This window comes from Corvus hawaiiensis, chromosome 7 (genome assembly GCF_020740725.1).
Source record: "Corvus hawaiiensis isolate bCorHaw1 chromosome 7, bCorHaw1.pri.cur, whole genome shotgun sequence".
NCBI lineage: Eukaryota > Metazoa > Chordata > Aves > Passeriformes > Corvidae > Corvus > Corvus hawaiiensis.
Window position 1 is genome coordinate 29,624,089 of NC_063219.1, and position 26,195 is coordinate 29,650,283.

At 43.9% G+C, this 26,195-nt stretch overlaps 1 protein-coding gene across 8 annotated transcripts in view; it reads right to left on the reverse strand.

Moving 5' to 3' along the window:
* SEMA5B (semaphorin 5B) overlaps nucleotides 1–26,195 on the reverse strand; it is a 269,726-nt gene that overhangs the window by 29,530 nt on the left and 214,001 nt on the right. For all 8 annotated transcript variants that reach the window (XM_048309256.1, XM_048309257.1, XM_048309258.1 and 5 more), the window contains 5 exons: nucleotides 12,605–12,722; nucleotides 6,389–6,570; nucleotides 3,209–3,352; nucleotides 1,571–1,718; nucleotides 74–299 (listed from right to left, as the gene is read on the reverse strand). In XM_048309256.1, the coding sequence (XP_048165213.1) occupies nucleotides 74–299; nucleotides 1,571–1,718; nucleotides 3,209–3,352; nucleotides 6,389–6,570; nucleotides 12,605–12,722 (818 nt within the window). The remainder of the gene's footprint in view (nucleotides 1–73; nucleotides 300–1,570; nucleotides 1,719–3,208; nucleotides 3,353–6,388; nucleotides 6,571–12,604; nucleotides 12,723–26,195) is intronic.

Genomic DNA, 26,195 nt, shown 5'->3' on the forward strand with positions numbered 1-26,195 from the left:
GTTCTGAGAGGATCCCCCTTGCACCACCACACCCAGGCCTGCCCCATGGTCCCTCAGAGCTGGCAGGACGTACAGTCAGTGTCACACACTGCGGAGCCATCGTTGGGGCAGAACCGACTCTCGGTTTTCTTCCTCCCGAACTGCAGCTCATGGGGGTCTGACAGCTGGGCCCGGCACGTGTAGCGGAAGCGCTGCTCCTGGCGGGCACCGCTCTGGGTGATGTTGACAGGCATCCAAGGGGTCCAGGGTGTGTTCCTGCGCACCTCCGGGCAGCTCTCCGGGTTGCAGGTTTTATATTCCTGCCAAGAAGGAAAACCACTTCCTCCTTACTTATTAAACAGCAGCAGCCTAACTGGCAGAGGTTTATTTACACTTCAGAAAGTAAGGGGTACCCTCTGGATCTAAAACAATCCCCATCCACCTTCTCTGACCTCACAGGCACAAGTCAGTGCTGGGCATGGCACAAAATATGGTGACTATGGAGGCAGTGGTGGTGCATAGCTTCAGGTGGACCTCAAGGGTAAACTGTGCTTGCTGGTTTTATGTCTCCCTCAGGTTTGTGTTTCTTTGCTGACTCAAAATCCTGTGGGGCTTCGACAGCTTGGTTCATTATGGGCAGAAGAATAATTCAGGCAACAGATAATAATAACAGCAAACAAGTTTTCTGCTCTGACCCTGAGAGGCTGTTCTCAGGTCAGCGTAGAGGAGCCCCAAGAGGACAAAATGTCAGTAAGGTTTATTCCTTGTAAGTTTATTTTTTTATTTTTAATATGGGTTTAGAGTAGATCTTCTTACAGCTATTTTAGTTTGATTGGCTTTTCAAACTCTCTAGTGAAGGTTATGAACCATTTGCCATCCTTGGTCTACAGCAGCCATTGAACACAGACAACATTCTGGCTGGCTGGGAATGGGGGGATTTGAGGGTTTTACAATTCTCGTCACCAGTGGAAGGAATTCCAGTGATAAACATTTGTGTTCTTGATTTAAAGTAACTAAATAAACAACTCTTTTCTGGCAGAGGGGAAGAAATGCAATGCTTCAGGACTTCATGGTTCTAGCGTAAATGCCAAACAGCTTGTGAAGAAATGGGAGGTTCCAGATCAAGTCTGCTTACACTGAAAGGAAACCCTACAATCAATTAAAAAGGCTGCATGAAACAGCTGCCGGAACAGGAAAGGGAAAATAAAAAGAGCAGATGGGGTGTTGGACCTCTTGTTTACTCAAGTATGACAGTGCAACTCATTTCTGATGTGTGTGTGGCCTCCTTGACTCAACAGGATAATTCTTGGGAGTGGGACAGAAGAAAAGAACATCTATAGATCTTTCAGGTGAAGGACTTGATATCAGCCTACAGAGGCCTAAGGAAGTACTCTGTAGACCAGTCTGTCCGTAAATCTGCCACCCCTCTGTTTCCAAGTTCATTTCAGCATCCTCTCCAGCAAAAGCTGAGGACAGCATTTTCTTCTTGCTTGAGAAATAAAACCACAGTGGAGAGAAGAGCTAAATATCCTGTTCCTTGATGCTACTGTCAACAGGTGCCCCTCGTGCAATGTCAGTAAACAATACATACCACAGCACAGCCTGGACATGTGTTTCCATTTTCACAGGACCTCTGCCTTGAATGAATCCCTCCACCACAATTCACGCTACATTTATTCCAAGGTCCCCATGAAGACCAAAAAATCGGTAATGGACATGGACTGTTCTCATTACAGAATCTGAAAGAAGAAAGAGCACTGCTCAAAAAACTCCACGTCAGCACATCCGAGGTACAAAATGGTGCGAGATGCAAGACTGCACACTGCATTTGGGCACAACTGATGCATGCACAGAGAGCCAGCAGAGACTGACACAATGTCAGATTAGCAATATTCCTGTCCATGGAGAGAAATGTAGCCTTTGTACCAAATGGGGGTGGTTAATCAGGCTGAGCTCGGTGAGACAGTTGGAGTGAATGGTCGAGATCAGGTTTTCTCAAGTGCTCTGTCTCAAAACTTTTCCACAAACACTGAGTCCACAAAAGAGCTCATAAACTGAAGCCCAAGTGTCACAAAAAGGGAGAGTGGATAGTAAATATTCTAAATGGGATGACTGGTGGGAGGACAACTCAACAGTCATCTGTCACTAATGGCAAGTGCTAAACACCTGACAATCTTCTCTTCACACAGTCTGGCTTTTACTGCTGCCTCGACCCTAGGAAACTGGAGTTTGCAACCAGATGCTATATGCATCTAAAAGCAGGCCCTACGTGAATGCTACTTCATGTTCTGTGTCAAAAGTAACTGTAACTTTGTTCAGCTTTTTAACCAATATTGTTCTCAAATTTAATCACACAGAACTGCAATTTACTCAGAGGTAGTCTTCAAACCCAAAAAGGACCATTGTGAATGGACACAAATCAAACCAAACATTAAAATGTCCTGAAACAAGGCAATGAAATGAATTGCTCTTTTTATTCTGAGAAATGCAGAGACATATGTCTTAGTGACCACTCAAGAGACAAGCAACAGCCTATTGCCAAGTAGAGGTGCCCTTTAATGAAATGTCAGGCCTGGAAAGAAGCTGGGATGCCTTGAAGCACGTGTTTCATGAGGGGCCAAGCTTGAAGAAGCATTATAGTGCAGATGGCTCTGTAGGTTCAGAAAGTATTAGGTTTTAGTAATTTTGTGTGAAATTTTCGTAGCTTAGAGGGGAAAAAAGATGTTTTTCTGATGCCATGCCCTACAAAAACTCAACCCTGAATCTGTGAGTTAAGCTGTATTTTGTCATGAACTGCTTTTGGAGCATCAGAACAAGTAATAGAGACTTGGGAATGGTGCAACTGGCAGTGAAAGCTGCACATACTCAGCTGCCACTCCAGGGACAGATCAGAACAGAGTAACTGTGCCTGTAAACTCTACAGTGCAAACAGCAGGCACAGCTTCTGCATTTCGGGAGGAAGTCAGCCCTCTGTGTGGGACAGGAATACTTGTGAAGGCCTGAAGGGTCCTGCTTGGGAGTGAGGGCAGCTCTGAAGTGTCTGATGTTCACAGGCTCACTGAAAGAGAGTGTCCATGCTTGTAAACAGCCGCATGCCTCCCAGGCTCTGGGACTGCTTCTGCTTTCTGCATTGAGCCCAACAGCCTCAATCTGCATTCCCAGCCACCACTTCCAGCTGCCAACATTACAGCCACAGAAATGAACACACACCATCAAGGACAACTCTTACCTTTCTTCCCTGCTCTGTCCAACGCAGACCCTGCCCCCATACCGTGGAGCAGGATTGCTGCAGGATCGCTGCCGGACCTGGAAGCCAATCCCACAGGAGGTGCTGCAGGGGGCCCAGGAAGACCACGGTGTCCAAGCGCCATTTCTAACAAAGAGGGTAAGAGAGAACAGAGTATGGGGGAAGTGTTGAACTCATGGGAGAATAGATTATTCATTTCAACCAGACTTTGTATCAGGGGAGATTTTTAAAAGGGAGTTTTGAAAGTGCTTAGCAGTGGCCTAACTTTCCTCCCTTTGAATTCTCTAAGAATTGGAAAGGAAGAGAATGAAGACAATGCTGAATGATTTTGAAAATGTCTCCTAGGACTTGCTGGGCAATAGCGTTGTTAGTGTAACTTTGATTGACTATTCCCCCATCATCTTCCCCATGTCTCATAACCCTGCTCTTCTGACCCAATGGCTGATCCCAAAGGTCTATGTCTTGAACACTTCTGCACAAAGAGTTCAGGTTTTGAGTATCGTGAAGGCCAGTTGTGCCAATGGACGTAAAAAACCTACCCTCTGCTAATTCAGTACGTATTGATGCTTTAAATCTCTTACAGCAACACCACTGCCAGCTCCCATGTTTTTATCACAAACCTCATCATATTTTGTATATTCTTATATATAATATTCCTAAAGCCTTCAGCATTGAATCCTATTAAATGGAAATCTCAAATTTCATTAAAAATAACAATAATTGCTTCTAGCTTTCATGGCCACCTGCAGACGTCACTGTACTGTGACCTTAAATCTGTAGAAACCAGAGGCAATTAAGAGCTCAGAGGCAGGATCTAGTTTCATGGTTTAATGAGTGATCACATCTCTGCTGAACAGTGGTAACACAGCCTGAAGCCAGTGTGATGTAAAACCCCCTAGTTCACACCTCAGCGCTGAAGATATTGCCAAAGCTCCTGTGAGAGGCTGAGCACGTGCAGGCGGCTCCTGCCACGCTGCTGTGTGAGGTACCTCAAACTTGTGCTTACACAGAAGCCAACATTTTCATCTTTAAAATCTTGCATCTATTAAAGCTCACCTTCCTCTGATTTGGCAGCACTGGACCTTGAAGCAGGAGAGAAGGAACCATATCTCATCTCTTCTGTGCTGCAGGTTTCATTTCATATGGAGCCAGTGGTAATGCTGTGTCTTATAAAACTGTCTAATCTTGACACTTCAGTGCCTTAAGCCAAAAAATATCTTTTCTGGGGTGTGTTTTTTTATAAAGAAAAATCTTTCTAAAAAGTCTAGTCAAAAAACAACTCAGGTGCTCACTGACTTGAAAGCTAAGCTTGAAAACAGATGTTAATTTTCAAAGCATTTACTGAACTAATAACACTGCTGGCAAGAAATATTTCCTGGCATAGCACCAATCAGGGAAGAGGATGAAAGTTAAAACCCACATTGCCCTTCACAGTTTTTGTGTTTTTTATCAACTCTTGCCTGTTCTTGGCAGCTTTATTTCAGAACCCTGTTAGATCTTTCCCCCCTCCTCTTCTTGTTCTCTCATCCCTCTCCCTTCCCCTCTCCCACCCTAAACAAGGTCAAAGAACAAGAAATTCACTCATATAAAAATCCTACTATTCCATTTTATTCTGCTATTTTTTAAACCACCTACTACCTCCCAACTCTTTAACCCAAAAGAAAGATTATATGTACAATCATGAAAAGAAAAAAAATCAAATGCAAGGTTGCTGTTACTGCTGCAAAAAGGGCAAGTAATTTCTACTAAAGAAATCCTCAAAAACCCAACAGCTCTTAACATCTATTTGTGTTTCAGGATTTTTAGCAGAAATGAAGACACCTTCCACTTTCAGATCTCCAGCTTTCTAACAGAACTCATTTTTAAACATCCTACTCCCTCTTTGCAGAAAGAAATCTCAATGCTGTATGAAGTCAATTAAAGGAAATTTGAGGGCTGAAGCGGATGTAGGATGACCAGATGTCCCTATTTTTCAAACCATGCTGTTTTGTTATGTCTCAAGATTGAATAATCTGTTTTTCATCCCCTTCTTAGAAGCTGCTCCTGCCTCTTTTGCCATCAGAGCAGTGCTGAGAAACCCATCCCACTGGCATGTTTTCCATTTGCCACTGACAGAAAAAGCCTGCCTGGGGAAGGCTTTGCTCAGCCCACGGTGGCAGCACAGGGGCAGGAATGACTGCACACCTTTTGGGCAGCACAGCCCATAACTGGAAGGAGAGATGCCAATTAAAACATGAATATTGCTGAATTTTTGGTGCCAAGACCAGCACTGATCTCAAGGGATGAGTCAAGAGGCAGATGTCCTTAATGGAATTAATGTTTATGGAGAAGATAAAGTAGATTAAAACTGTATTGACCCAATATTTAGCAAAATCCTGGCTGCCCCCACCCTGGTTAAATAGTGTTTACACTATTGCATCATCTTCCCTTGAGTCATGACATGATGTAGTCTGAGGGTGGTGGGGTACCACGGACACAAACACCATGGCTATGTTTGGGCACCCCACAGGAGGACATTTAGCTTCCATACTGCCAAAGCTGAGCTCCAGGCTTCTGTGGGCAGGCAGCATTTGGGCACAAGCTGAGCTGCCTGTGCTGCTCCGGCGCCGTCCCCGGGCCGTCTCCCGAGCCCGCTCGCTGCCAGAGGATGACGTGCTGCTCTCACCTGCCCAGCAGACAGGCTGTGCTGCAGACAGGTCACAGACTCACAGAACAAGGCAAACAAGCCTTGCCTGGAGCTAGGCTCAGCCCTGTCCTCACAGGAGTTGCTCTGAAGGAGCTCTGCTTGTTTTTGGCAATGCGGCCTTGGAACCCAAACTCTGAGAAGTTATGAGCTTTCTGATTTTTTTAGTCTGCTGTTCAGCTGGCTAACAACTACCTCTGCCTTATTCACCTCCTCCTGAGGGGTCACTACTCACTGTACAACTGAGGGAAACCAAGGCACAGTGTACGGTACAATAATTTGGGGTGCTCATCTTCCAAGAGCCTTGGCTGAGTGCTCTTCACTCAGAGCCCTTGGGTTTCTTCATTTTACACTGACTTCAAGCTCGACCTCACACACCTCACTTTGGCTGGGATACAATGACATGGTCACAAGGAAGGAGCTAAGCTGTGCACAGACACAACTCTTGTTCCCGTAAGAAGCACAAAATGCTGACGTACCTTGAACAATTTGCAACCTCAATCCTGGCCCCTTCACAGCTGCGACCTCCACAGCGAGGACGAGGGTTGTCACATGAACGTGATCTACACATACAGGAGCCTGTGCTGTCCCCATCCGAATGCTCACACAGTTGCCATGGGGACCAAGGCCCCAGCCTTCCATTTGTTGTCAGGTTTTTCACCTAATTTTAAGAGGAAAAAAAGGTCATTAATAGCAAGTTTACATTTCTGGAGACAGGCCCACAATAGAAATGCCAAACAAAGCTTCCAGGGGGATTAAGATGCAGCTTAGAGGGGAGCTGTCTGTGCTTGCGAGCAGGATTCAAAACAGAGGGCTGTTTTCAGACAATGCCACATCAATATTTACCCTCCAAATTCCACACCACATACCTAACATGTGCACACAGGCACCGAGCCGACCCAGCCAGCACCACACCAGGAGCAAGCATCTATCTGCCACACCACACAACCACCACACTCCCTGTTCCACGCTGCACAGCTTCAGTCTTTCAAGCAACACCACAGCCAATACTGGCTGACCTCACTCCATCATGTTGCAGCCTCTGCAGGGCTTCCTGCAGAGTATTTTCCAAGTTAGTGTTCATATAACCGTAGTGACCAGCTGAGGCTGGGGCCTCACTGAGTTTGGCCCTGTCCAAACGTGCAGTAAGAACTGTCTCCCTTTCTAAGCTGAGCCATACCCTAAATGGCCATGTGGATGAAGAACAAAAAGTGAAGCAGATGATGATGACTAGCATTAATGCTGAGGATCACATAGTCACCTAAAGAGCAAGAATTCATCTCAAGACAATTTATGGACCAGACCACACTACTATCTGTCCCCTCTGCCCTTTGCTTCATGCCTGCACAGCCCTGAACAGGCTGGGACTTGAGAGCTTCCTGCACACTGTAACAAAGGAAAAATACAGTAGTTCTGGCAGACCAAGAGCATGAGAAATAGAACTATTTCAGGACTGGTGACAACCCTCCAGTAGACAGTGTGTCAGAGCTTGCTCTCCTGTGCCCTGTTTTAACCAGTGCTGCTAGGGGAGCCCTAAGCTGAGGGCTGGGGGACCAGGTTGCTGGGCCCCTTGTTCCCAAGTCTGTCTGGAGAGGCTGTGTGCTACCTGCTTCTCCTGGGATCACTCCTGGCCACCACTGCCTTCCTGTTACCACTCCACCACTACTGCAGAATCCTGCAGCCCAAGACCATGTCTTGAAAGCTGCCCTGAATACCCCTGCCCTGGCATCCCCTCTACTACTTGTTGAGAAACACAAGGCTGAAAGGGATTGGTGCTGGCCCTACCTGTGTACAGCTACTCCCTTTTTACAGCACAAGCACCATCATGCACTTCTGCCCTGGTGGCTTCCTCCATGCTCCCCACCCCATGCCCCATCCCAAAGTGCCAGGCCTTGCAGGCAGATGGCACAGATGGTGGCTGCCTGCAAGTGGCTCATGCCTGTGGGGTCACCCATGTGGTGGTGGGATGCTCAGCAGCTTTGGTAAAACCACTGCTGAAGGAAACACTGAATTTGGCCTCGGTGTCACACGCAATGAAGGATGAAGGAAGGAAGAGGCTGGGGTCCTGGCAAACAGCCCTGGCCCCAAACCTGAGCCAGTTGCCCTGACAAACCCCACTGTGCCATGTTTCACTGAGCTCTGCTGCCAGCAAGAGCAGGCCCCTGGGCTGCCCCAGGGGGGGAATGATTGTCCCTGCTTTACAGACAAGTAAATTAACGCATGGAGGGGCTATGAAGCTGCTCAGGAGCCACACAGGGAGCCAACCACAGCCATGGGAAGAGTGCTTTCCAGCTCTGTGCTTATTCTCCAAGACTGGCACTATGTTAAACACTCAGAATGTACCTCTGGTGGGTTGTCATCTTCCCCTCTCACCCATCTACAGCAGCATCAAAAATATGCAGCAGTGGCATGGAAGCGATTTAGATCTGATACTGCACTTGTCAGGCTGCAGCCAGGGGTTTCAGGCATCTGCTGTAAGCCTTTGTTTGCAATAGATTATCATGTAGTTGTAAAAATTTGCTCTGGGCTGCAGGTTAAAAGGCAAGATGCCCACAGAGGAGATCCCTGAGCTTTGTAGTTGTTGTTGAATTTGCTGTTTTAAACATTGTTTAAAAATCAGTACAGTTGGGTTTCTAAAAGTTGGAGGGGGGGAGTCAAAAGAAGTACTTTGAGACACTTAATACTAGATTTTTATGTCCTTTTTCCTCCTGCCTTACAAAAGCCCTAATCCAAGCATTGCATCATTTCTATTCATTTTTGACCCAGAAAGCCTTGCTGATTCCAGCAAGATTCCTGTTCAGAAATCAATGGTATGATATGGCCTGTGTCATCAATTAAAAAAAAAAAGCTGATAAATAATTATTGGCTCATAAGTGATACTGGGAAACAACCCAAAAATTAAACAAATAAGCAACCATAACCAAAATGCTGAGATTTATAAACATGTCACGCTGTGAGTGTGGGAAGTTTTTATACTTAAGAAATTACATATGGGTTATTATTCCATCTTTAAATTCACAAAAAATATCTTCAAAAGAGCAAACTTGGGAAGTGGGATAAAAACCCACATGCATTGATCTTTTTCAGGAATACCTTTACAAGGCAAATCCTTTGAAGCCCACACAGTGCCCATCAGACAGAGAGGACATCTTTAAAAACACATCTGATCAAATGCCCCTCCCTCACCTGACAATATTGCCAGTTCTGGAATTCTTGTCTTTTATAAACTGCCACACTCACACCAAAGGCCTCATCTTTTTCTTTCTTCGTTGTAGAATCTAAAGGCTCAAGTGCAGGATCTAAAAATTCAGACTGCCCACTCCCACTCCTAATCCCTGCTACCAGGATATTTTCCATGTTTATTCTGATATTACAGGTAAGACTGAAGCATTCCTAGTTCTTTCAGTTCATCTATTCCTTGTCTTAGGATTCAGATATCAAAAGCTTATAATTTTGCCAAGCTTTAATTACTTAATCTGGAAGTTTCCATGTTAGCTGTTCGATGTAAGCTGAAAAGTCTTGCAAAGTTTCAGTGAAACTACTTAAACCATTTATAAAATCAAAAAAAAGCAAAAAAGACTGTCCATAAGTAGCAATATTTTCCTTGAAGCAAACTAGTGTTCCGAGCAAGGAACTGAAATTTTTGTCCTTGTAACACCTTTTTCAATTCCCATGAAAAGCCATTCAAAACTGTCCAGGGTATAAAATCCTTGGGACATGGGAAAAATTCTCAGTTTTCAGAGATTCATAGATTTTGATCCCTGCACCCAACGTCTTTTCTGTGCACTGGACATGCTTCAGTGTGGGCCAGAGCAGGATCACCCTGGGCAATGCAGCTCTGAGCAGCTCAGTCCACGTGAATTGACAGCAGGGTACAAGACACCCAAAACCAGAGTGGGGAAACTGCCATTGATTAGTAAGAAAATGAGGTAGCATGGAACAGATGCAATATGACTAAGATAGGGGTTTGCTGTAAACACAGAGTGGGACTGGAATGAAAACCTGGAAGGAAGATCATTGTTTGGCTGAGGATAAGGAGGACAGTACACTTTATTGGGAATACTTAATTCCTGACTTGCCAACCACCCTCAACAGTGACACCATGAGCTTGGCTAATAGTTTGTTGGCTAAAGCTGAAGTTCCTTTCCTGCTGGTGGCTCATGTTGGCATCAGTAAGATACCACAAAATAGGATGTGTCTGTTTTTCTAAAATCAAAGTGCACCTCCCTCCCTTCTTCCAGGAAAGCACATACAATCCTTCATCAGGATTCCCTGATAAAGCATGGGCACATACACAGAAGAGCAGTTTAGTTTGTGGAATTTGTGTGCTACCATTTCTTAATGTTAAAATGGTTGACATTGCAACCTCAGTAATGAACCTTTAGGAGATTCTGGATGTTATCTAGTAATAACATATATTAACCATTACCCAATGTATTGTGTTAACACTACATGATTAAGCCTCTATCTAAAGTCCCTTAATATTAAAGCTGGAGAGTGGGAATCTGTGGCACAAGGTAGTGCTGTACAAAGATGTTCAGACTAGCTCTGAACAAGCCCGTTTGCACAAGAGCAGCAGTCAAGTTGTGTTAGTGTTGTGGTTGACTCACACAAATGCCTGGCCCATGTAGGATATAATTCAATAATATGCCAGTTCTGGCTTTAAAAGTTGCTGAATGCCAGTCTCTCAGCTGTGCCAGGACATCTGTTTGTGGGCTAGGCTGCGAAAGAACTCACTGACATTATCTGGGTTAGGAAAAGTTTATTTGGGAGGGGTGCTTTTAATCGACACAATTTCACACTTGACTGTGATCTCACATACAGCTGTACCAGCACAGCTGAGCGCCTGGTGCTCAGCCCAGAAAAGTGGGGTGGGAAAAGCCAGGACTTCTTATGACAGTAACTCATCCAACTAAACTCAGACAGGTCTTTTGCTGGAGTGAAGTTTGGCATTGGGTCACTGCATTTCCGTCCCTTTTCAGTGCTCATCTGCACATGCACTTCTAGACCCTTTCTTCTGCTGACCATGACCTTTGTCCTGCACTGAATACAAGGAAATACTTGGATATTGCTGATGTAGGTGCTTAAATGAGCTATCCCACTCCACGCCAGTGTGAATTCATTCTAGTGTGAGTGGCAGAGGTGAAAGAAAAAGAAAGTACTTGCATGTGGATTTTAAACGGCTTGGCAGCCTGTCAGTCAAAGAGCACAAGGCTGATATATGTAACAGAATGGGAGCATCTACACAGAAAATAATCTACAATGGAATGCTAAAACAAATGTAAAACTAGCACCCCAAGAACAGCCAAAGCTCCTGAATATTCTGTGCTGAATTTTTATGACCTTGAAACAATGATCTGGAGTAGTTTGCTCCCTAGTGTGCACCACAGCAGACATGTTCAAACTAGAGGATTAACACCTCACACACCTATCAACAGACACAGGCATTAAGCAGGACGAGATAACAGCATGGGCAATCAAGAAGCACTGCATCCCAGTTCAACACAGGAGGGTTATAAACACACAAGCCTCTGAATCCAGCAGTGAAAAACTTAAGCCTGCCAAGCTGAGGATGGATTGAAGTAATGACTAGTATTTCCTGGGAAAATATCTGAGGAGTAAGGGAGATAACGGGAATAAACATCCCAGCACCTCCAGACAGAAATAGCGTACTGAAGATACAACCCATCCAGTCCTCCCTCCCTATCTACTGGACTTAGCAGTATTAATATGCTAATTGACGTTAGATAATAACAATGAACATTAATGACAATTTCTCCCCCACCCTCACTTTATTTAACAAGACTGGTTTTTCCTCCCCAGCCAGCATGCAGGTACAATTCAAGCAGCAGGAATTATACTCGGCCAGACAGCTTCTGGGGATCACAGCCAGGAACTGGATATTGCCATCAGAGAAGGGTGGGTGGCTGGAAAGGGAGCTGGAGAGTCAACTCAAACTGATTCAAGCAGAGACACTTCTTTTCTATATGCATCTCTTGGAGACCAGGGCCAGGAAAAAAGGCCATCTCCTTGCAATATCATGTAGATTTGGTCTCTGGTCTGCTGCAGTCAGATGAGAACCCAATATTGTCTTTCTCACACCCCCTCTCTCAGTCGCACTCTCCCCGTCCCTTGATTTCTCTAGTACACACTGTATGTTTTTGTTCCCTTTGCAAACCACACATGCAGTAATTTGTGCTGCTGTCTAGATGGCTCTTCCTGCCAGTACAACACTTTTCACCAGTGTTGTCTCCTGGGCCCAGCTCAGGGATCCAAGAGGAAAATTACCTGACTGCTGCCCCAGGATGCTGTATTAGCATCCTGGAGCAGCAGGCTATTCTGATTCCCCAGCTTGCAGGGAAGCCAAGAAAATCGTGCAGACAGCAAGCTCAAGTTTCAGCTGGGGCTTACATGGTTCTCAGCAGTAACTTAGCAGCATGATCCATTCTTTTTCACCCAAGGCATGGGTGGGCATGAGGAAGACTGAATGCTTGCTTTAGGATCCCTCTTTCAGAGGAAACAAATACATTTGGGGTCTCCATGTTCTAAACAAGAAGCTGTGCACAGGTATTAGTGCGTGCCACTGCTTTTATAACAGCCAGTCCTTTTCAGACTGCCACACACTCACCTCCCCTTCTCCCTTCTACACATACACACATCAGTATGTATAAAATATTTCCACTCCTTCCACTTACTGGGCACTCAGTAATATTTTGAGTCCAGAGGCTCATGTTGGAGCTGTCCTCAATGGTGGTGCATCGCTTCTGCTTGCTATCCCAGCCACAGTAAGGGTCTCTGGCTCCCAGGCATTCCCTGCATGTGCAAAGACAAAAGATTAAAGCCCCTTATAACTGTCTAGCTCTAAAGACACGTATTCAAGTATAATCCTCATATATGACAGCTGTCAACCACACCGAGGCTCAGTGGAAGAAACAATTTCTTCTAAGCAGAGGTTTACCTGCTTGGATGGGGAAAAAGAAAATGAATAGAAGGGTGATAGGACACAAAGCAAATATCATTCATAGAAGCTGCAGATTAAACATCAGTTCACTCCTCTCCAAGGCCTAGGGAAAGAAAATGACTTTACAAATTTTAGTCAAAGAGCACTTGTCATTGAGATATCTTTGTGCCCCCATGTAAACACGCAGCAGGCCAAATCTCACACAAAGCAACCTCTGTGACTGTTTTCTGACACTGTGTCCATCTAAAGGGGTTAGACAAGCAGAATTAGCCAATGGACTGGTAATAAAGGCTTTCTATTAGTCTTGGCCTTTGCTGGAACAATGGTTTCATTTATAATCCCCGCATCAAGATGTCAGTTTGGAAAAGTCACAGCAGAACATTATTTCTAGGCTTTTGGCTGCTTTGAACACTGCCGTATTCATTTTCCTCCTGAATCCATATTTACAGGCTAAGTGTGTGTTCCCAACATGTGAGCTGCTAAAGAAAAATAACTAGGGCTACTACTGCTACTAAACAGAAAAGATCAGTCACAGAAGTAGTCTGTACCAATAAAATTCTGCTGTATTGGTCGTTCCCATGAGTTGCTTTCAAATCGTTCATTTTCATTGAGAAAACATAAATGTACAAGCCACATCATGCACGTATTAGTGAAAGACAAAGAGAGGACTAAACCTAAAAACATTCACAACACTATTTTTAATCCCCATGATCCATTCTCCTCTATCGCATAAAAGGCTGATAAGATCTTTCAAAAAGTCCCAAATGACTTGAAAACTGCCAATTAGACAGCAGCAAGGGACCAAGGAGAAAGATTCAGTTCAAGAAGCTAAACAGGAGAGTAATAAAATGTATTTTAAGGCTAGGTATCAGTATGATTAATGAAACATCAAAAAAAACCCCACCCCCTCAAATGCAATGAGATGTGAACTGTTCCCTCCCAGAAACTTTTGAAATCCTATTAGCCTGTAATCAGCTACAAATGAAAAAGCAAGTCCCTCACACACAGCTGAAGACACTGACTCCACAGTGATTTGTCCCAAAGCAAACCCCAGATTGTTTTGATGTCTGGTACCCATTGCTTTATATATATCTATACACAGACACATTTATATTTTAATTATGAGTTTCCAGTTTGCTCCCTTCCTACATTTCCTCTGCTAAAGATTTCACATACAGAGTTGTAAGGAACATAACTTCTTTTCCGTGCTTTAGGAAGGTAGTTACAATGACTGTGTCTACTGTATTTTTCCTTCAGTTGCTTCAGCACATCCAAGAAAAAGGCAAAGATGATTTTACCCCAGCCCCAGGCAACAGAACATCAAGTATTTACCCAGAAAATGACTCGGGATGCTCAGCCCAAGGACCAGAAGGGACATGTGCTGCTTTGCTTGTTACTTTGGCTAAGGACCCCTGTCCTCCTGTTTTGGCAACCCACAGCACCCTCACCCACGAAGTGGGGCTGCTGCCACATCCAGAGCTGCCTTTGCTGTCCAGCAGCCCCTCAGCAAGGGCAGCACCCAGTTCAATACAGAGCAGACCCTGGGGCATTTGCCCACACTCTTGACAGCTTGGCACCTCAGGAGGAAACTGGGCAGTTTCTAAAAGGAAGAAAAAGAGAAACAGTGGAGGATTGGTGGTGGGGGGGGGGGAAGGCCCTGCTTATCGTTAGAGAGCCTTTTGGTCAGGCTTTCAGAGCCGGACACCACATACACTATTGTTTCCAGTTGCATGAAGCCGTTTCACTAGGCACCCAGCAGGCTGAGAGAGGTCATTGTAATTCATAACAGGGAAGGCTGTTGTGAGCATCACCCTATTATGATACACATTTTCACTGAATTTAATTTATAGGAAAACACGTGCTGCATAAATTCGGGAAATAATCTCCATATGTTCTGTGCTGCAGCCCTCAGCCACTCCACAGGCTGTAGCATATCCCAGTTAGGCACTGACCACTTTGCTGGCAATATCATAATGTATGTCATAGAGCTAATGTGCTGCTCTTGGCCGGGAGCAGCCGGCTCCGGGTCCCTCACAGCGCGCTCACTGAATCACAGCCCGCGCTCCCCTGCCACTGCCGCGACCAGGCCATCAGTAACCGAGCTGCAGAGCCACCAGCCGTGCTGCTGGGCTCTGGGAAAAGCCTGGCACAGCAGGCTGTGGTGATGGGGCTCTGGGAAAAGCCTGGCATGGCAGGCTGTGCTGCTGGGCTCTGGGAAAAGCCTGGCACAGCAGGCTGTGGTGATGGGGCTCTGGGAAAAGCCTGGCATGGCAGGCTGTGCTGCTGGGCTCTGGGAAAAGCCTGGCACAGCAGGCTGTGCTGCTGGGCTCTGGGCAATGCCTGGCATGGCAGGCTGTGGTGATGGGCTCTGGGCAATGCCTGGCATGGCAGGCTGTGCTGCTGGGCTCTGGGAAAAGCCTGGCATGGCAGGCTGTGCTGCTGGGCTCTGGGCAATGCCTGGCACGGCACTTGCTGGCTGGAAGCTGCAGCCAGCCCCACGCTCTGCATCCAGGGTGTAACGAGTTCCTACCCAGCCCAGGCTCTGCTGGGCTGTCAAAACACGCACTCTGTAATTTAACAACCATCACAGCCTGGGACTTCTCCTCATCTCATGGCAGGCCCTCAAAACCATTTGAAATCTGAAAACAAAATAGCTATGCTGTCTGCCTCCCTTCAGGACTCAGAGCAGTCTCATCTGCTTCAACTCTGGTGAGAAACCTATTATATCAGCTGACAGCAATACACTTAGGGGTGAGGAAAAATGTATTTACTTACACAAAATTTGCTCCTTTTTTTCCCCTTTTTTAAGCAGGAAAAGCATTACAATGTACGTAACACAAGAGAATGTCATTTCTGGCAAATACTTTCAGTGAACACTTCAAAAGCCAACCTAATTTATATCCTTACAGTATCTTTAGAATATACATATCCCTATTTATGTCATTAAAAGATAAAACCACATCAGCAAACACATACCAAAAGACAAATATATGCCAGCACACATGCATACCCAAATCAAAATGCTTCAGAAGGACACTGTCATTCTTAGCAGATTAGGCACCATGGTGTGGAAAATGCAAAGATATCATAGCATCTCCCTGTGCTCAGAACACAATATAAATTGAAATGTTTACATGTAAGTACCATTTTGTACTATGATACTGCTGAAAAATCTCACAGAGGCCACAGGGCCTGCAGTCTTGCAGGGCAGTATGTAAATACTGTGAAATAAGATACAAAGGAGTTTACATACAACAATGAAATTCCAGTGTTTCAAAGGCAATGGGACTTCTGCCACTGGCTCAGTTGCCCAGATTTTATATCATACATAGAGGGAACATTTCACTTAAGTCTCCTCAGTAGCAGGCTGGGAATGCCTCAAGGAACTAATGACACACTATCCTGGTGTCTCCCACCACAATTCCCAGGGTTAGAGGGAAGCCATTATCCCAGAAGACTACCTGAGCATAGCAAGTTAACACTGACTCTCTTAATACTAATGACTTAGTTAATGAAATCCTACAAAGTGGGATGTTTGTGAAAGTAAGATGATGATGATACCATATGGTTCATGCCCCCAGTTTCCCTCTGGCGGTCTACTAACCTCACATTCACAGATATCTAAGAGGCTGGATTTATTTTGATAGGGCATTACTATCAATAGTGATTCATTTCAATTCATTGCCTCGCAATAAATGTCTTGTGTGAGGCATAAAGGCATACACTGAAAATGTTCAATTGAAAAACAATTCCATTTGTGTCTCCTAGTCAAGGTGGTTTTTTCTCCAGTTCCTCATTCTCACTTAAGAAGGTCATTTGCATGAAAATAAAATCTTGCTCATAACAGCTCACCTGCTGCCTGCTGTTTGGAAGCTGTAAGCCTCCCTGTTGTTGGCTGTTGCAATCATTTCTACAGCAGTGATCTGGGATAACACGACAGATTAAGGCTCTGAAAGAAAGGCACTATCCACAGTCCACTGAAGTCCATGTAAAGTCTTACCTATGATTCACAAGAGTTTTTATATGGTCTTTGACACCTGGTGTGCTGAGCCTTCACTAATAGCATGTGCTGTAAAAAGGCTTCTGCTTCCAGTATGCTGATGCTGCCCAAGATCCCTTTTTTATAATGTCCTGAATGACATCTTCTTTCAGAATCTTCATTAAAGCTTAAACATCTGTATTTCAAAAGTTTTTCATTCCCACTTTAATTTGCTCTGGGTCTAGATAACTTCATCTTTTGGTCATTTTTCCCTGAGAGTTAAAACTTTAGACTGTATAATAAATGGATCATCAAATCAATGGAACCAGGCCCAAGAGGTTAGGCTTTGACAGACCAAAGGAAAAAAAGAATTACTACAGCCTCTTCCCATTGTAACTACCAGACAGAAGACACATAAAAATGCCATTTTGTACCAAGAGCCACAAAACTCATTTGAAATATTCACAATGAAGAACTCTGCTCCTTTCATCTGCCAGGCTGTGCTTACTCTCCCAGTTTTCATTTCCTCTCTTTCATTTAACTTTTTCTCACTCCTTTTTTATGACTAAAAGCAAATAGGAATGGAATGACAGAACATGATGTGCAGAGGCAGGGCTCTAGACCCAAAGCCTGAGAAGTTCCTTCCCAAACTGTGTTTGCTCAAAACCCTGTCACTGCACCAAGAGACAGTTCTGCGTTTTTGCTCATGAGTTGGGAACATGCAGTAAAGGTCCTGTTTGTCAGGCAGACACAAGAACTGTCACTGTACCTGGTCCTTCAGACCCCATGGGCATCATCAGTCAGTCCACCAGAGGCACATCCACTGGTGCAGTGCAAACATTTACAACGCTGCTCCTGCAAGGCACATCCATGCTCAGCATCTCAGGAGCATGGGCAGCACAGGAGCTCAGACCTCAGAATTCCAATTCCACACTGGTTTGTTGCACTCTTGGAATGGTTACCTGCGAGGGAACATCTCTTTGCAAGCAATAAAGGGGTTTTAGCTGTGTTAGTTGTAAGCATGAGGCTGTGTTTGGCAGACAGGCTTACTGTCCCATTGCTAGCAACCTGCAGAGGGGATGAACTAAACAAATAATCATATTAGCTTCCAGCCAACCGAATCATAATTACTGACAACCTCAATAGCCCATGCAAGGAAGAGCAACCTCTGTCTTCCCTAAAGCCAGATGGCATGAAAAGAGAAGAATGAGAATCAAAAGGATGTTCGTGGGTTAAGAAAATAAGATTAGAAAGGAAAAAAAAAGCACCAGACCTTCAAACAATTCCTCTAATTTTGATACCTTTAAAAATTCAAACTGCAGAAATGAGTTAGCGATCTGTACAAATCCATTATCTTTCCCCCTGAGAAGAGAAGCCAAGTGGAACTGAGCTGCTTTAGTCAGATGCTGGTCAAGCAGCAGCTTCATTGCTCAGTTGGTGAAGATAACATGTTCCATGCCAGATGTTACTGCCCTTTCCTCAAGACCAGTAGCCACATACTCCATAAGGAATTCACAGGGCTATTTGTGGAGCAGGGCCCTGCTTGGGAAGAGCATACTACAGCTCACAGGTACCACCACTGTGAGGGGTAGAGTTGATGTTAATCTGGACAGACAAGGTTTGGTATTTTGGCATGTGATATTGGATGCAGAGGCAGAGAAGCTGAAGTGTGTATGTGTCATTTATCACCCACACATGCTTAGCATCAGTGATTGCTGCCCTGCACATGATTTGTTTTGAATGCATAAATTAAAGCCATGGTGTAAAACAACCTCCAAAACTGAAGTCCATTTATGAGTCAAACATATGTTACTTATTAAAAAAAAAGCAGTGCACAGACAGAGGATTTTTACAGGCAGTTTCATCTCATTTTCTTTTCCACATCAGGGACCTGGGCTTGCTAGAGTTCACCTTCTGGCCTACCATTTTCAGTATCACTTTAATCGATTGAGGTTTATAGATTATGGCCTCGCACAAGCTACACAACTATTCAATTTCTTACTTTCTGACATCCCATTCCATCATCTTCTAGCAACAGTGACTTCTTTATTGGATAGGAATTTATTTTTATTTTTAAAGCTGTGAAATAAAACAACCTTCCATTTATTCAAATATGAAGATTAATGCCATCTCTGATTAAATCTGGATTTATTTTACATCAGTAAAACAGATTAGTAAAAAAAAAAAACCAACCAACAGTGTTCCTTCACGAACACTATTAGAAACTCTTGGCACTGTGCCAAACAAAACTGACCTCTAATAAAAACAAAAGTACAGAGGGTCTCTGACTACCAGTGACAGGATCATTCATCCACAAGAAAACTCAGATACTATTAAAGTCCTAATGAAAGGAATAGCCAGAAGGAATTCCTGAATGTGGGGCATGTTTGTCTGGGTTGCGAAGCACCACCGTTTCCAAGCCTCAGCAGGCTTTTGAGCCTTAAGAAAACATGCTCCCCAGGGCTGCCATATGGGAAGAGGCAGAGGGGACCAGATATCCTTTTGGAAAGGCAGCTTGGGCAAATCAGTGCACTCAAGTGTTACCCCCTGTCTCTGCCCTGTGTCAGTCAGTGTCTGGAGGCAGCTGTCAGATCAAGACGTGCTCTGCTCCTGTGCTTCTACTCTGAGGCTGCAGATCTGAGACTTCTGTGTAAACATGGCAAATTGCTGTAGTTTGGTGGTGTAGGTGGAGACAGGAAAAGGGTGGCTTAGGCAGGAGCAAATCCACTGCAAGGGACACAGACAGGTGCTTTATGTAGCCTCTGCAAGATGCTGATTTAGGAACACAAGTTACGCTAAAATGGGAACTTAGGATGGGAAAGAAAATTGCAAAGGCAGGAAACTTAGAAAGCAGTGTGAATGATGATAAAGAAACCTGAAAATAGCCTACAGTTGTCACCTAGGCTGCACAAAGTAATCCATATTCAAGCAGCTCCTTTGTGAAAGTTGGATTTTGTTAAGCTCTGGGTAATTATTTTCTGCTCAACAAGATGCAGATTCAACTAGATAGAGCCTTTGTAGATTAATGTATGTTGGAAGAGGCAAATAAATATTAGACCATCCATTACAGCCTGAGGATCAAACACATCTCCCTTCTAATGCAGGGCTATTTAACACTGTATAAGGCACAAAATGGTCCTGCTACATATTCTCCACTGCTTCTTCCCATGTAATTATAAAAACACCATCAAACAATCTCCATTCCTCTTTCTAACAAGAGAACATCACTTAAGTAAATGGACATTCTTGAAATCCAGCTTTACCTCTTGCAGACTGGAGTGTTCCCATAGTTCTACAATACTTGGTATTTCGACAGAAGATACCTAACTGTACAATATTATATTTTTCTATAACCCATATATATTTTATGTATTTATATCCACTTATATTTTAAACTTGAACAAGCAAAACCAAATTTCCTCTGGTTCCAGATACTTCCTCTTCCCCAAACAGGTAAAACAGCACATCTCCTGATAAAAAGTTAATGATGCATCTGTGGCAATACATTAATTCAGTATTAACACTGGACACATCTGTGTGTGTATGTAAAATGTGTCCATTTTACCCTGCAAATTCTGCCTGAAGATAGAGACATGAAGAAAACCAGACATAGCAACACTAAGACTTCAGACCCTTTCATCAGGAGCCACATTACTGAATGTGACCATTGCCTAGAATACAAATCTTATGACATAATAGTAGTAAATGGTAAGAATTGACAGATGCAATGGATATCTGCCCTGGGGCTTGCTGGTAGCTTTAGTTATTAATCTTGTTTGTATAACAATAGCATAGATGTCATCCTAACATAACATATTCCAAGAAAACTACATGCTTTCCTGTCAGTTGCCACTGTGTTGAAAGTAATTTCACACAGCCCACCTAGCAGGCATCAGATGGTAATGACTTTTAGACAGCATTGATCTGAGTTGGCCTAAAGCCAGTCTCCTAGAGGTAAAAGGATCTATACACTAAACTGTTCCTAAGTCATGTTGGCAGGATGCTTTAAAAATAGGGAGCAAACAAAAGCCCTGCCATGTGTAACGTATGTCCTCCCTCCTGGCAACCCAAAATGAATTGGCACCCTAGTCGTGATAGTAAGGAGACAAAATGAAGTGAGCCCTGTAATCAGCTGATTTTGTTTGGCTTTTTCTGAAGTGACCTTCATCTGTTTCAGCAACTGTATAACTCTGGACTCCAGCTACTGCTAAATTCCCCTTCTGTTCACTCAGGGTCATTTACAGACTTCAGAACTAAAAGTGGGAGCCTAGAAGTGTACAGGTTGGTTAAAATTAACACAAATCATGTCATTGGTTTGAGCACTCAGTAGAAATGAGAAAAACTGTAATAATTCATCTGGTTGGGAGCAGAGCCCCTTCCTATTCTGTGTCCTCTCTCTTTTTCAGCGCCACACTCACCAGAAATCTCAGCACAGGTTTATTCCTCAGACTCAGCCTCTTGCTGGTTTCCCTGCTGGCCCTGCACTGCATTTCTCTCCTCATTGTTATTTGTGATTCCTTCATACTTAAATGCCATCTACAAAGAGTGCTATTTTCTTTCTTCCATGCCATTAAAGATAATGTCAAATAAAATGAAACTGAAAACCAGTCTCTCTGGCATCTTAGAGGAAACATGCCCCAGCTCACTACCTCACTGCTTACCCTTGCCTGCTTTTTATTTCCAATTTCAGACACATCCCTTTCCCAGACCATCCAAGTGAAGCTCTTCAACTGCTATTCTGAAAGCCACGTTCCTTAGACCTTACCATCCCTTCAAATCTTAAGGGTCCATATCCTGCAAACAGTATGGATGCACTTAACTTTACATATATAAACAGCTACATTAAAGAAAATGGGAGTAATTGCCTGCTACAGCAGATGCAAATGTGTTGTCAGGATAGAGAAAATGGTATAATTTTGTACTTCTATTTAAAGAACACAGATCCATTTCATCTACAAACTTCATTCTTTCCAAGAGCTTTAGTGATCATGGTTCTGTTTGATGTCTTCATTCTCTGTCAGTGGGAGGCTCGCTATTTTCTTAAATGCAACCAGAATGTCAAACCAGATGTTTAGTGATTTATTCTGATGTATTATTGGATACTGTGGATGACAAAACACTGGGCTGAGTACTCTCCTTTCTGCCTATGAAGTCTTCCAAGGCTTTTCAGCATTATTGGTGATACAATAATTAACTAATTCCCTTAATTGTGGAGAGGCCATATCAGCCAGAACAGATGGAAATTAATGATTAAGCTTTATCACAACATTTTTGCAGTCTATTACCTTTCCTTTTGCCTCTGTTTTTAAATGGATATTCAATGTGCTGAATATTTTTTTAAACTCTCAGGGAGAAGATCTTCAAAACAAAATCTGGGCCAGATTTTCAACAGCCTCAGCTCAGAAAAAGGTGTTGGATTTTCAAGATCTTTGATGAACAATCTGGCCACCAGTGTTGCCTCAGTGATCTGCTGGATGCTGGGCTCCACTGAACAACAGTGTCTCTCTTGTTCCCTCCCCTACCTTTTCAAACATTTTTCTCTCCCATGCTTTTTACCCAGCAGCAGTTCATTGTTTGTCCTTCAAGGAACTATCATTATTCTGATGAAGAAGTCAGAGGATTTCCAGCCCGTATTCAATTAAATCCTTCCCCAAAACTGGAAAATTTTTAGATCTCTTCCCAGACTATGTTATTTCTCGAAACAAATTCCCCAATAGTTTCACTTCTGAAATATGGCAGTCCTGTAATTCAGGTTTTACAATCCTACATTCAAGTGCTTCACTCCTTTGTTACAGAGGATTTTGCATCATATAAAGAGTAAAAAGAAAAAGAAGAACATACCATTAAACTCCAAAGCAATCCTCCATGTGATATCCCAAAACCCTTAAAGGTGGACAGTACGTGCTTGGAGCTACAGTTCCACTTTGGAGAGAGACAAAGAGGGCAGAAAACTCTCTGCTTCTTTAGTGCAGCTGCTGATCCTTTTCTTCCAAAAACTCCCTGGAGCCATTTCAGGAGTTACCCACCTATATGTACTTAGTTGTCTGATCACTGTCCCAGAGCTATTCAGAGGTGAGCTGTGCTTCTCACACAGATATCAAGTCAATAAATGAGAGTCCTTGTCAGCTGAGTCATTTCTGCCAGCTTTGCATTAAGTACATGGCTGGGAGGGGATGTGAGGCAGAATTTAGGCCAAGCAGGAGGGCAAAAATTCAGCATCACTCAATAGCAAACTCTCTGCAATCAGGTCAAAAAAGCAGGCAAGAGTTCAGATAAGCGCATGTCATAGATGTTGCAAGAGGTCCTGGCTCTGGAAGCCGGAGGATCCACACTGGCATGAAATTAACCTGAGGTGGCACTGACACAACCTGGGAGATGCCCATAGCATGGCAGGGAGAGGACAGGCAAGCCAAACTATCCCCAGAACCACACTGTACATCCAAAATGGCAACTTGCACCATGTTAACTGCAAGTTTTACGCAGAAAAAAAATATGGAAGGAAGAAGAGGAAGGAATGAATATCAAGATAAAGTGCATTAAAATAAACTGGTCAGGACAGGGAGAGCAGAAGGGGTGGGGATTCAGGAGACCGGCTGGTCTTATTTCCAAACATTTTCTTTTCGTCATTTAAACGTGTAATCAAAATCCTTGGCCCGCCTCAGGGCTTCCATCTGCTCAGAGGCCCACGGTTCTGATGCTGCAAAGGGTCAACACAGAGATCGTAAAGTAGTCCCTGTAAGAACCAGCTTCGTTTTCCTATCTGTCTCATCTCAATTGCTAAAAATGAATAACTGCACCCCAGCCTTTGAAAAATTTATTAAACTAACCCTTAAAGATATGTCCCACCTGAAAAGAACGCTCCAGATCTGAGGTCCTCAGCTCTCTGAAATTCAGATTTGGGATTTTGTTCAGGCACATTCTAAAGATACAGTGGTGTCATTGATAAGGCTGCAGTACTGGTTCCTCAAATATTCCTCACCAAAGCTTGGGGGCAACTTGGGGCAAAAAATCGAAGCTCATTTGAAAATTGCAGGGAAGTTACACACATTTCAAAGCCATGCAAAATTCAGCAGCAAGCACAGCCAAACTACCACCCAGCAAAGCAACCTTCAAAACATTTTGCACGTTCAAAGGGCTTGTAGGTTTTGCTCGTGTTGGGCATCTTCCTAAAAGTCTCCAGTGAGCGGGGAACGGCAGCAGGAAAGAGAGCAGGAAAGACAAACACCAGGAACACACACGCACAAGGCAAGGTCCCTGCAGCCAAGTCCAGCCTGTAAATTTGGGCAGCTGACATTACAGATGTCTTCCCATTGCCCTGTTGCTAAGAGTGGCTGTTCTGAAAAGACAAACTGAGACAGGTCAGTGGGCACACACAAAACACTGCTCAGACACCCACTACATCAAGACATGGGGCTGAGTTACTGGTCACCATTTAAAAGATTAAATTGGTGCCGTGTCAATAAACAAACAGTAAAGGAGATGGCAGGAATCCTTATCCCTTTCCATCTCTTCCGTTTGCTGCAGTTTTTCCCTCTGCCCCAATTCTGAGCCTCGGTACCAAGCCCCGAGGTTTTAAAAGCAGCAGAGCAGCAAAGATCGCTGGTCGGGATCAATGCTAAGGTCAATTTTCTCTCGATACATGATTGCCTGTTCCAGGGAGGAGGGGGAAGGCAGGAGCTCTGTATCAGCAATCACAAACCCACATCAGCCCCCGGGGTCTAAAAGGCTGAGAAGTTTCCTGATAACAGAAGGCAGAGCTTACAACAAACAATGTGGTATTCCTGCCTGGGAGGCACAAATTCTCTCAGTCACCTCCAAGCTTCTCGATCCCCCCCACCAAAACAATTACATTATAAAAACTGCTGAAACCAGGGCTTTTCAAGGAGGCCAGTCACGAAGTCACAGCACAACAAAAAAGTAGGCAGGGAGTGTTGTAGGGGTGGGAGCCCTTCTTCCCGTAGTGGCTGAATATTGGCGTCTATTAAACATAGACACAACAATAAGCAATAAATCACAGCCCAGGAGAAGTGCCAGGTGGAATGCACTGGAGGAAATTAAAATATCCTTCTTGATACTGTTCAGGATTGAAAGAAATACAAAGGAGGTCAAATTGACTTATCACTTACATAGCCAGGATGCTAAGGGCAGAAAGGGTTCTAACACTTGCAGCTGAAAAATTTGCAGTTGAATAATTTCCTAGCCAAAACAAACAAACAAAAAAAAAACACAACAAAAAAAAGAAAAAAAAACCCCAAACAACAAACCAACAAAAAATCCCCCTTAACTTAAAATGTAATAATAATATTACAAACATCCTCTCAAACAAATAAATAAATGATGGAATTCCTTGGCTTTCCTACATTTTCTTCATTTTTTCCTTCCTTTTTCCAAATGCTCAGTCCCTCCACAAGACTCACCTAACAGGGCAAAGGACCCTTTGCAATGTACACAAGTACACTAAATGGTCAGCACCCAAATTCAGCAAATTTTGACCTCCCACATCACATCCCACCATGCTGTCAGGAGACCCTATCTTGTGTACTTTGCTATTGCCCAGTGGCTGGTTTTTCTTCCCGATTTCTATCATGAAACTAGTCAATGGAGGCAAACTTTAAGTCTCTCTGCCCTAAAGAACTGGGTCATTTTCTTATTTCACTCGAAAGTGGCTCCAGAAAGTCTGTTTTAGAAAAAAACCAGCACTGGTACACAAACTTCCCAGTAATTTCAGCCAGGACTCAGTGCCACACAGTGCATAAAACTGAGGCTGCTTTTGGTCACCAGCAGGCAAGGGAACCTCTGTGAAGATAGACTTTTGTTTTGCTGGGATAAATTTATACAAGTAGGGGACTGCTCTGCAGCCTCCAGGTCCTAAATATGGTGCTCCTTCGAGATACCCCACCTGTCTGCTCTCCAGTCACTGCTTTTTTCTTGCTTGCCCCATTGTAAGGCAATTCAGGAAACCTTCACCATTTGAATTTTAATGGAAGTGTCATACAAAGTACTTGGGCAGGCTGAAAACAGGGCAGCATCTATAAATTACTGGAAAGCTGAATGAAAGGAAAGGAAAGGAAAGGAAAGGAAAGGAAAGGAAAGGAAAGGAAAGGAAAGGAAAGGAAAGGAAAGGAAAGGAAAGGAAAGGAAAGGAAAGGAAAGGAAAGGAAAGGAAAGGAAAGGAAAGGAAAGGAAAGGAAAGGAAAGGAAAGGAAAGGAAAGGAAAGGAAAGGAAAGGAAAGGAAAGGAAAGGAAAGGAAAGGAAAGGAAAAACTCATTTCTCTTGAAACTGGATCATATATATGTATACACACATAAATATTCTCAGACTGAGACTACACAGGACAGCCTGAAG